Below are 12,493 nucleotides of genomic sequence, written 5' to 3' on the forward strand. Positions count from 1 at the left end.
ACGCTGGGAGGCTCTGTGGGCATGCACAGTAATGTAGGACATGGTCCCTGCCACTTCTTAATTAGGAAGCTTGTATAGATAGACAGAAAGGATGTTTCATTAACTACATGGTGGAGAGAGAATAAGAGAGAAAGAGTCTTTCTTCTCTTTTATATGACTGCCAATTGTGTGAAACAGACTGGATCACGTTGCAAGATGTGCACCTAGTGCAGGGTATACACATTGACCTGCACAGAAAGCAAGGACTCAACTAAAGCATACTTTCCCAGTCGGCTGCCAGGTAGGAGCAACAGCAAAACAACAGAACTTACCAGAAGGGACTTGGGGGCCTAAGGTTCAACAGAAAAGTCTGAAGATTTCTAAGCTCCCCCCCCTTTTTTTTTTCTGTTTTTTTTCCCGCAGAGAGGCTTGCGGGCAGAGGAGGGAGTCATTGGTGACAGTGGTAGGCGGGGGAGCAGTGCCAAACCTATAGCGCAGAGCAGGGCACAAAGCACAGAGAGGTGAGAGGAGGCCAGCGGCCCAATTCCCATAGAGCAGGTAGAGACACAGCACACTCGGGGTTGAATGCTGTGAGCTATAGGGCTGGTGAGTTACAAAGCAGAGAAGGGAAAGGAAATGGGTCAGGATGGGTGGTTGGCTATCACAGAAACCACAGGCAGCCGGGAGCACAGCTCCAGAGGAAGCTGGCTCAACTCACTGTGTGTTGGAGGGGGCAGGCTTCTCAGCAGGGAGGCACAGGCATCAGGAACGGCCTTCATGAAGGTGAGTCAGCAGCCTATTTCAGGACACGTGGAAAGCCTGGGTTCAGGTCCTAGCTCTACCACGTGCTGGCTCTGTCCCCGCGGGAAGGTTCAGATGCCTCACCTGTGAAGTGAGAAGGTTCGATTAATTGGTCTCTTACATTCCTGAGATGTTATGAGATAAGGAGTTCGCATCTTCCCCAGCATAGATGACAGACTGAACTTCTAGAAACTGTAATGACAGTCATTTATCTATTCAGCGAGTAGGGATGAGCACCCATGACGTGTGAAACACCATTCTGCGCATCAGGGTCACAGCAGGCAGCGAGATGAAGTCCTTTCCTCTCACGGAGCTTACGTTCTGGGGAGAGAGGCAGACAGCAATCAGACAAACTATAAATGAGCAAGTTAATTTGAGTTACCAATAAATTGCTGTGAAGAGGGTAAAATAAGACAGTGCGGTGGAGGGCAACCATGTTTTGGGGGTAGGGGATGGTGGGGGAGAACTGCATCCTCTCTGAGGAGATAATGTTCAAGCGAGAGCTGACTTGTAGGAAGGAGCTTCCTATGAGACAGTCTGGGAGCAGGGCAGACAGCTCAGAATGAGCAGAGAAGGCCCTCAGGAAGGAATGAGTCTGACACATTCAAACAGCAGAAAGAAGACCCGTGTGGTTGGAGGGAGTGAGCAGGGAGCGGCTAGAGACATAAGCCAGCGCCAGACTACATGGGACCTTGGAGGCAGTTGTAAGAAACCTGGATCTTATCCCAAGTGCAGTGGTGAGCCTTTGGAGGGTTTTAAGCGGGAGAAAGAAAGATCTGCTGTACATTAGAAAAAGATCGCTCTGGAGATTCCGTAAAGAATAAAATGAAGGGGAGCAAGAGAAGAAGCAGAGACGACTTGAGAGGCAATTGCAATAGTCACGGTGAGAGGTGGTGATGGCTTGGACCATGAGAGTAGCAGGGATGTTGGGAATAGATGGGTAGGTAGGAGTGTGTAGAGGTTTTGGAAGAAGGAAACATGGGGACAGTTTTTATAGGCATACTGTTTTTATTAGTCTGTACCTCTGCCTTGAGGAAACTGCCCCTGACCCTCTCTTATGTCCTCTTTATGGGATGCAGGACACAAAGGATGTTTCGTCCATCGTTTTACCCCCTGACCCCCATCACCAGACCCAAAATTTGGTTTCAGAGTGTCCCCCACCAGCCCTCGTCCCTGCCAGTCCCAACATAGATCTTCATGATCTTCACATCTATTCAGGAAACCTGTTTATGACAGGTTCTACTGTTCATTTGTCAGTTTCTGGCTTGGGAACACAGGAATAGCATGTTTTGGTGGCAAATATGATAGTTCAGTTTTGAGTTGTTACAGAAAAGCCTAGTGAATAGAGGAATACCAAAACAAGTATGTATTTCTTGCCCCAGTAGAATGGATTATTGAGGGCCAGTTTAGCAGCCCACAGTATTTCTAGAAGGAGGAGCTTTCCCTGGGTGTCTATAAGAATCCAGGAAAAGACTGACCCTGCTTGGGTCATGTGGCCACTCTGAAACCAAATGTTGGGTCTGGAGATGGGACTCGGGGTAAAATGATGGATGAAGTATCCTTTGTGTCCTGCATCCCATTAATAGCACATAGAAGAGGATCAGGGACAGTTTCCTCAAGGCAGAGGTACAGACTAATAAAAACAGTATGTCTATAAAGGTGCCTTCACTTGGATTTCTCTAGATGCCACAACCCCTAGGAACGCCTGGTCATAGCCGAGCCTAAATTGTAGCTCTCTGAAACTCTCTCCCATTCCTTTGTCTTCCAAGGAACTTTAGTGAAGACCAAAATACAAGCATTCTATTGATAATTTTTCTTCACTGACTTCTTTATATATTTGATTATCTTCTAAAACTATATAAAGTAATAAAAGCTCTCTTAAGGTTTTGTCATGGCCTGGTTCTCAGTATTTCTTCTAGGTGATACAGGACATCAGATACCCTAGCACCCACTTCTGTGTATCAGGCATAGCTCTTCTGAGGGCTCTGCCCCTATCAAGATGGCCCCAGGTTTCCCTCCGCTTGACTGCACCCCCGCATAGCAGGTTTAATACAGACCCAGTGGGCATAGAAGTTTTCAAGAAGTTTTAGGTGTACAGTGGAAGGCTCTGGTCGTGTTAACCTAGCAGACTCTCTTTCCCTTTGTGCTCAGACCTCAAAGCCTCAGGACAGTCTTCTCTCTTGGACTGATTTTCTGGGGAGAGGACCCACAAGGGCTGAGAAGTTCCTTGAGGCCCTCTAGGCTGTGTATCTAGGACACATTGATGGGGAGGGCGCGTTTGTCTTTGGTTCCTTCTCATCTCCCCTTAGGGTTTGGTGCCTCCTGACTCTGGCTGTTTATAAACTCTCAATACCCTGCTTTGCTCTGGCATTTTCCCTCTTGCCCCAGGAATTCCATCCGTTCAGTTCAACCCATTTATTGAGTGGACCTTACAAATAAGGCCCCAGGTTAAGCACTGTGAAATTACCTCCTTTGTGTCCTTTCTGCATTCCCAGTCTAAGAACATCTCAGGTAGGTGACAGGAAGATTGAGTTATTTTATATTAATATGCAAAAACATATTGAATCATTTATTCAATAAATATATATTGCGCACCAACTGTAAACCAAATACTCTTACAAGCACTGAGATTGCAATGATCAAAGTTCCTGGCGTTCTCAGGTAAGTTATATTCTCGTGGAGGTATCAGTAAATAAACATATAATATGCCAGTAGAGGAAATAGAGTAATTTTAAAACAAAAAGCAAGCTTGGTGATGGAGGAGAGAGGAGTGTCTGTACAGGTGGGAAGAGCAGGGTTATTTAGAAAGGTCAGTCGGGAAAGGTACCTCTGAGAACTGATCTGGTGGGGGAATGGGTGGGAAGAGGCTTGGATTTGGAGAGAAGTCTCTTTTTTGGTAGCATTTCCAGTTCCCTGAACTTATTATCAAAACGACATAATGTGGCGAAGACTTAGATGGGGTTTGGAGGTATAGGCCTCTCTAGCGTAGAGCCATAAGCCAGAGAGGGGTACCATATGGACCCTGCCCCCCGTCCCTGGTCTCCTGCCAGTCAGGGTCATGGTTCTGACCCCTTGCCTGGCTCGGTCCTCACCACCCGCATTTCCCCATGCTGGTCACCAACTCTCTGTTTTCCTGTTTATCTCACTGGTAGGACTTCCAGCTTGGATTTCTTCCCAGCTACCACTTAGACTCTTGTCCTTGATGGTAATGTAGATTCTTGCATCACCTTGCCTTGGGCTATTCTGAGTAAATTTCCTTCCCTATCACTAGGAAGAACCTACTCCTTGCCCACCCTGTGGGTAACCATATACTTTATCATTTAAAGTGGGATACTTCTGAGAGCAGAAGGGAGCACTATTAATAATTATGCCAGGACTACAGACATAAACTGGGACCATCCTGTGTAAACTGGGTGGTGGGTCACTGTATGCATGAGGTCATTGGCTCAGTTAGCTCCAGCCCGCAAGTGGAACCGAGACTCCCCTCCCCAGCCTAGCATCTGATCTGAAGGCTGAGGCTGGGCTCCTTCTATGGTGCAGCCAGAAGTCAGAAGACAGGTCATCACTCTTCAGTCACTACCTTGTTTGCTCACCCTCAGGCCTGTTTTTCTAGTCTCCATCTAGGAGGACCCTCAGGTCGCACCCCAGAACATGCCTCCACTAGTTTCCATCCTTCTGGGACTGGACTGGAGACTTCTAGAACCCACTTTCTCTGCTTCCTCAGGCTGCTCCCCGGGACGAGATGTAGTCTTTTCTTCCATGTCCAAGTCTAAGAGAGCTGTCTCCAGACCCTTGCGTAGGCCCTACCAGGCTTTTGTGTTTGCCTCTCTGGAGCTCAGATGGAGTCAGGGGAGCTGGGCTTCCAGAGCCAGAGTCAGGCTGACCACCCCTTCCAGCCCCTCAGGACACTAAAAATACCCAAAAATACTGTTCATTGCTTCTTTACATAGCTATAAGCAAAGAAGATGTGGTGTGTATATATATACAATGGAATGCTACTCAGCCGTAAAAAAAGAATGAAATAATGCCCCTTGCAGCAACATAGAGATTATTATACTAAGTGAAGTAAGTCAGAAAGAGACAAATACCATATGATATCACTTATATATGGAATCTAAAATATGACACAAATGAACGTATCTATGAAAAAGACTCAGATATAGAGAACAGATTTGTGGTTGCCAAGGGGGGAGGGGGAGGGGAGAGGGATGGATTGGGAGTTTGGGATTAGCTGATTCAAAGTGTTATATGTAGAATGGATAAACAACAAGTCCTACTATATAGAACAGGGAGCTACATTTAGTATCCTGTGATAAACCATAATGGAAAAGAATATGAAAGAGAATATGTATAACTGAATCACTTTGCTCTACAGCAGAAATTAACACAACATTGTAAATCAACTAAACTTCAATAAAATAAAAATTTTTTTAAATGCGTATTGGCTGTTTGTGTTTCTTCTGTTTGGAATTGTCTGTCCATCTCCTTTGCCCATCTTGATACTAGGTTACTTATACTGATTTGTAAGGACTCTTTGTATATAAGTATGTTAAGGTCTTTGCCTGAAACATATTTTATAGAAAATTTCCCCCAGCTTATTGTCAACACTGACTTTAACATTTTGAATCATATTCAGGAACTTTTTGTCATAACCCAGTGATGTGTGTTGTATAAAGCATGAAAAAGGCTTTATAACTTAGTTTAAAAATATTTCCAATGAAAATTAAAATTGAGAGAGCATTTCCTGTTTGTACAAATGTTAACTGTTTCTATGTTTAACTTCAGCATCACTGGCCCAGTTGATTTGCATTTTCACTATTTCCTTCTAGTTTACCGAATACTATATTCACCGCATTCCCAGAAGCCGGGAGGTCCAGCAGTCCTGGCTGTCCACGGTACTCACCACCTTGTACTCTATGTGGCTCTCCTTCCCCCTGACTCACCGAGTGAAGCCAGATTTGGTACGTATGAGCATCGGAGGCGAGAGAAGGTCACTCTCCTGTGGATCCTTCATTAGTAACAGGATATATTGTTTTCTTGAACAGCTACCATTCATCAGTGTGCCAGATACTATACCAGACCTTTTACTCACATGTGCTAAAATTTATTTCAATGCACTTTGCTCAAAGAGGTGGGAAATTTGTCTTCCATTTCTAGCTACAACTTGAACTCTAAATTTGCCCTTTTCTCCCCTCTGTCTCATGGCAATAGGGACTAACCCAGCACTATCTTTAAGCAATTTGTGCTGCTAGCCACCTGTGGTTTCTAAGCCAACGTCATGTGCTTGCCTGTCAGCCAGAGAAGAGCCAGTTTTTCTTATTCCTTTTCAGTACTCTTTTTATTTTGTCAAAACTCTGTTACCAATACTCTGTAATGGCCTGTATGGGAAAAGAATCTAAAAAAGAGTGGATATGTGTATTTGTATAACTGATATACTTTGCTCTACACCTGAAACTAACACAACAACTAACACAACATTGTAAATCAATTATACCCCAATGAATTTTTTTTTTAAGTTAGCAATCTAGTAGGCACAAAAAAAACAGAAACAAAAACAAAAAGCTCTGTTACCAGAAAGTGATATGCAGTGGGCAGAATGTCATACACACTCAAGTTTTTATAGGAAAGTAATACAGAAAATAGAAATGTGAAGGCTTTAGTGCACTGTATTAAACCTTACCTTCCTTATCTATAAAAGTCTTAAGTTCTCTGTGGTCTTTAGGATGAAGTTCTATTACTAAATGCTAAATGCACTTCAGTAGGCAATGCAGATCAGCAGATATGTTATCACAGTAGTGTACACAGTACTTAAATAATGCTCTCATTCCTGTTTAAGGCAGAATCCATTAATCTGCATAGCCTTAAAGAAACCCTTTATTTGCTTTCCATATACATGAGTTCTGGCACAGTGGATGTTATTCTCATGAATAATTGAACAAAAATGCCTTTAGCTACCATGATTTTGAAAGATCTCTATCAGTTTGGTCATTGCCTTTCACCAGCTGGATTGCAATTCAGGTCCCTCCCTTGGATGAGAATTTAAAAATCTGAATTGTCTACGTGAGTACTTTAGATTGTTTTTAAAAGTTATAATTTACAAACAGTGAAATGCATAGATCTTAAGTATATAGTCTGACCACGTCTCTATCAAGATATAGAACATTTCCATCACCCCACCTGCCCCTTCCCAAGCAGCCACTTTCTGGTGATTTCTATCACCATAGATTAATTTTGCTTATATTTATTTTTAAATTTTTGACAGAATAAGTTTATCTCACAGTCTCCAACCACATTTTAAGAGTGTGGAACTCAGATGTTTTCCTAAAAGGTCATTACTACTCTTAAAGATTTAATTATTTCTGAAACTTAAGAGACAAAATGGAAGGAAGAAAAAAAGTCTTCACATTTTAAGCTGGAAATTTGGGGTTTACATTTACTAAATCACTGGGGGCATGACCACTGTCAGTGGCAGCAGCCACTGTTGAATGTGGTGACTTTAGGACTCTAAGGTGTGAAGGTGAGAAGGAAGTAGTGACATGATGGCTGATGTCTGCTGTGGACATGGAGGAGCTCCGGTGACGGCCCTGCCTAAGTATTTTGATACCCTTGTAGTAGGAAGAGTAACTGATGGGGCATTAGGACACTTGGTCCCAGGTTCACTTTGGCTTTTATTTTATTTTAGTTCCCTTCTGGGCATCATTCTCTACCTTAAAACAAAAGGATTGGACCAGATGTCCTCTCAGTTTCCTTCGAACTTAGTCTAAAATTTTATGAGTGCCATAAATTTGCCTATAAAGAGTGGAAGGGAAAAAAAAGACTATTATGTTTCTAAAGGAATAAAAAGGGAAAAGGGGGGAAATGTGAAATACTTATTTCTGTTTTAAACTGAGTTTTGAAAATTATTTCAAACCTGAACATTATCCAGTCAGTTGCTTTGATGTGGCTGGCTTCACAAAATGAACTCCCACGTAATGAAATTCCCTTATTCACACACACAAAGTTAATGGTTAAGAACAACATGCAGATCTCTCCTGTATTCATCCTTGGCTTTCTTTTTTTAAAATTGTAAATGGCACTAATTTCATTTTTCTTTTTGAATATTTTTGCCTTTTTTAAATTGAAGTATAGTTGATTTATAGTGTTGTGTTAGTTTCAGGTATACAGCAAAGTGATTCAGTTATACATATGTATATATTCTTTTTCAGATTCTTTTCCATTATAGGTTATTACAAGATATTGAATATAGTTCCCTGTGCTATACAGTAGGACCTTGTTGTTCATCTGTTTTATATATAGTAGTTTGTATCTGTTAACCCCAAACTAATTTATCCTTCCCTCGCTCCCTTCCCCTTTGGTAACCATAAGATTGTTTTCTATGTCTGTGAGTCTCTTTCTATTTTGTAAATAAGTTCATTTGTATCATTTTTTTAGATTCCACAAATAAGTGATATCATATGGTATTTGTCTTTCTCTGTCTGACTTCACTTAGTATGTGATAATCTCTAGTGCTATTCATGATGCTGCAAATGGCATTATTTCATTCTTTTTTATGGCTGAGCAATATTCCGTTGTATATATATGCCACATTTTCTTTATCCATTCATCTGTTGGTGGACACTTACATTGCTTCCACATCTTGGCTATCATACATAGCGCTGCTATGAACATTGGGGTGCACGTATCTTTCAAATTAAAGTTTTCATCTTTTCTGGATATATGCCCAGGAGTAGAATTGCTGGATCATATGGCAACTCTATTTTTAGTTTTTTAAGGAACCTCCATACTGTTTTCCCACCAACAGTGTAGGAGGGTTCCCTTTTCTCCACACCCTATCCAGCATTTATTATTTGTAGACTTTTTGATGATGGCCATTCTGACTAGTGTGAGTTTTGATTTGCATTTCTCTAGTAATTAGCCGTGTTGAGCATCTTTTCATGTACCTGTTGGCCATCTGTATGTCCTCCTTGGAGGATTGTCTCTTTAGATCTTCTCATTCTTTTTGACTGGGTTGTTTGTTTTTTTGTATATGAGCTGTTTGTATATTTTTGAAATTAAGCCCTTGTCAGTCGCATTGTTTGTGAATATTTTCTCCGAGTATGTAGATTGTCTTTTTGTTTTGTTTATGGTTTCCTTTGCTGTGCAAAGGCTTATAAGTTTGATTGGGTCCCATTTGTTTATTTTTGCTTTTATTTCTATTGCCTTGGGAGACTGACCTAAGAAAACATTGCTACAATTTATGTCAGAGAATGTTTTCCCTATGTTATTTTCTAGGAGCTTTATGGTATCATGTCTTATATTTATGTCTTGAAGCCATTTTGAGTTTATTTTTGTGTATGGTATGAGGGTGTGTTCTAACTTCATTGATTTACCTGCAGCTGTCCAGCTTTCCCAATACCACTTGCTGTAGGGACTGTCTTTTCTCCATTGTATGTTCTTGCCTCCTTTGTCAAAAATTAATTGACCATAGGTGCCTGCGTTTATTTCTGGGGGCTCTATTCTGTTCCATTGATCCATATGTCTGTTTTTGTGCATCCTTAGCTTTCTTATGATTTTCACCAAAATTTCTTCTTTACTTCTTAAAAAAAAAAAAAAACATTTTTAGAAACTATAGTACCATCAGACTTTAAATTACTTGAGTTGTCTGAACAACCAGGTGACTTTCTGCTTCTCTTTAACTGTATGCACCTGGGCCGGTAAGTCTGCTCTCCATTCAACTGTCTCTGTGCCTCATTTTGTCATCTATAAAATATAAATAAAGTCACTTTCCTTGTTGTTTCAGAGCAAATGCTGAATAATAGAACATTTCAATGTTTTTTAAATGGAAATTCCATCCAGTATGTACTAGCTAACATTTATTGAGCACACTTACATGTACCAGACCTAGTCCTAAGTACTGGCATTCATGCTGTATGAGGTGGGTAGTACTGTTATGCACATTTAATGGAGGAGGGAAGTGAGGCTTTGTGAGACAGGAAGTTACTTGCCCAGAGTGTATGCACAATCAGTAAATAACAGAGCTAGGTCTAGCATCCAGGTCTTTCTGATTCCAAAGCCCAAGGCCTTAACCGCTGGACTGTATGCCACCATTTCTGGCTCACCGTGGAAGATGTGTTCATTTATTCAGGCTAATTAAGAATCAGTTAATAGGGCTTCCCTGGTGGCGCAGTGGTTGAGAGTCCGCCTGCCGATGTAGGGGACACAGGTTCGTGCCCCGGTCCGGGAAGATCCCACATGCCACGGAGCAGCTGGGCCTGTGAGCCATGGCTGCTGAGCCTGCGCGTCCAGAGCCTGTGCTCCACAATGGGAGAGGCCACAACAGTGAGAGGCCTGCGTACCGCAAAAAAAAAAAAAAAAAAGAATCAGTTAATAAATTACTTTTAAAATAAATTACATTCAGCATCACTCCCTCTAAATAAGAGTGTAAAATTTAAATAGATCCCAACAGATCAAATTAAGTATCTGCTTTAGTAGATTTAACAAAGCCTGATCTAATTGAATAATAGTATATATTTCAAAATTAAGTGTCATGTATATTTGTCAACATAGAATTTTTTTTTTTTTTTTGCGGTACGCGGGCCTCTCACTGTTGCAACCTCTCCCGTTGCGGAGCACAGGCTCCGGACGTGCAGGCTCAGCGGCCATGGCTCACGGGCCCAGCCGCTCCGCGGCATGTGGAATCTTCCTGGACCGGGGCACGAACCCGTGTCCCCTGCATCAGCAGGCGGACTCTCAACCACTGCGCCACCAGGGAAGCCCAAAATAGAATATTTTTAAAATTCAAAATGGATAATTAAAATAAGAGGAACAGTATTATTTAAAAAGTATTATTACAGAATTTTGCAAATGAGATTGACTTAGAAAATTAATCAAATTCATATTTACCAGTTTCCTGTTATAGAAAATCATATATAAAACCATTGTGAGTATATGTAATGTTTTATATCTTAATTTAACGTTTTGAATGAGATAGTAATCAAAAACATCAGGTTGTTTTGAGGAAAAAATGTGTAAATCTGCTTGTTGAGTGTATATTGAAAGTCATGCTTGTTTCATCCAAGCCAATTATTAGACAAAAAGCATCTTAGAGGAAAGTTATAAACTCTGTTTTGGAGGCCTGAGTCTAATCCTTAGTAATTGGAGTGGATGGTTTCTTTTTCTACAAGGGCATTAAATACTTTTCAGGTGGTTCTGGTGTTTCACATATCATACTTTTCAAGAAATATGGCTTTGCCAGGCATCCTGTGAATAAGAGTCATAAGATTATTCTTGAGTTTAAAAAGATAATGGGACAGAACATAGATCATTGGTTTTCAGCCTCCAGGGGTGGGGGAGGGACTGACTACAAAAAGACTTGAAAGAACTTTTTTGGGTGAGAAGCCGTTCTGTATCTTGATTGTAGTGGTCATGGTGGTGATGGTGGTCGATACTTAATTGTATGCGTTTGTCGTAACTCAGACCTGTACACTAAAAAGGGTAACTTTTACTCTGTGTAACTTATATCTTAATAAATATAAGTTTTAAAATGTGAATGATGGCCAAAAGCATCAAAACCTTTGGCTCGCAGTAGCTTCTTATATGGCATGTACCTATCTTTGAGTAAAAGTGATTTGGTGAGTCATTGCTTGCTCCTCTCGGCACCTCACCTCTCCAGTGTTTTTAAGACCTTCTCTAAGTGGCACAAATACCGGAATCGAGTTACAGCATTTGTCTAAAATTTCTAACATAAAATTCAGCACCTCTGCTGAATTAAACATCTGGGTCAGGGAGCATCAGTAGCAGCCAAAAATGACATAGTTTATCAAATGAACTGAGATTTCTCAGTTCATTTCATTTCAGTTGCTTATTATTTTACGTTTGTAACCTTGGAAGCAGTAAATAGAGTTGGTCATGTTTGGAATGCTATATTATATGTTTGATTTTAGGTGAGTCTATCATCCTCGAATTGTTAGTTACTGAAAGTCTATATTAAGTGCCTAACATGTACTACTTTTCCACTTGTATATCCAGTAGGCATCTGAAAGTTTCTTGGTTCAAGATAGTAGATATTTCCTACTCTTCCCCATCTTGGTAAACTTGCTCAAGTCAAATCCTCAGGATACATCTTTGATTCCTCTCTGCCACACCTACTTCCCCTGTTCAATAGCAAGGCCTGCCAGCCATGTCTTCTCAATTTTCCGTGATTTCTGTCTGTTTCTGTCCATCTTTCTGCCCCAAGCCATGCAGCGCCACGCCACCCCCACTGCATAGCCTCTTAATTGTCTGCCTATGGAAGGAAGTTCATGATCCCCCGCAGTTGCTTCACCACTTAGCAGCCAATGTGATTTCTTTTATAACGTACATCAGATTCCGTTACTCCACACTTAAAATCATCCAGCGGTTTTCTGTGCTCTTAGAACAAAGTCCAAATTTCTCAGTGTAGCCTATACACTCTAGCCCAACCTGCTTCTCTGACCTCTTCTCCTCCTCTCTTCCCCTAGTTCACTGTGTGCCAGCCAGACCTGCCTGTTTGTTTTTTTTTTTTCCAACAAACCCAGCTGATTCCTGTCTCAGAGCCTTTGTACTTGCCATTCCCTGTGCATGGGGCTCTTCACCCCTGCTATAAACGTGACTGGTTCTTTTTTGTTCTCTGAGCTCAAATGTTACCTCCTCACAAAGGCCTGTCCTGATACTAGCCCTTCCTCCAGCTCATGTCCTCATCCCTCTGTCAGACTGC

At 41.5% G+C, this 12,493-nt stretch overlaps 1 protein-coding gene across 6 annotated transcripts in view; it reads left to right on the plus strand.

Moving 5' to 3' along the window:
- The window catches only part of ALG14 (ALG14 UDP-N-acetylglucosaminyltransferase subunit), a 244,741-nt gene that overhangs the window by 36,614 nt on the left and 195,634 nt on the right, over positions 1–12,493 (plus strand). For 5 of the 6 annotated variants that reach the window (XR_007479209.1, XM_033433255.2, XM_033433248.2 and 2 more), the window contains exon 3: positions 5,610–5,741. The exons of the other annotated variant lie outside the window; for it this stretch is intronic. Coding sequence is in view for 4 of the 5 variants with exons in the window: in XM_033433255.2 (XP_033289146.1) it covers positions 5,610–5,741 (132 nt within the window). In the remaining variant the exon portion in view is untranslated. The remainder of the gene's footprint in view (positions 1–5,609; positions 5,742–12,493) is intronic. 6 annotated transcript variants of the gene reach the window in all.

The sequence above is a fragment of the Orcinus orca genome, chromosome 1, assembly GCF_937001465.1.
Source record: "Orcinus orca chromosome 1, mOrcOrc1.1, whole genome shotgun sequence".
Lineage (NCBI taxonomy): Eukaryota > Metazoa > Chordata > Mammalia > Artiodactyla > Delphinidae > Orcinus > Orcinus orca.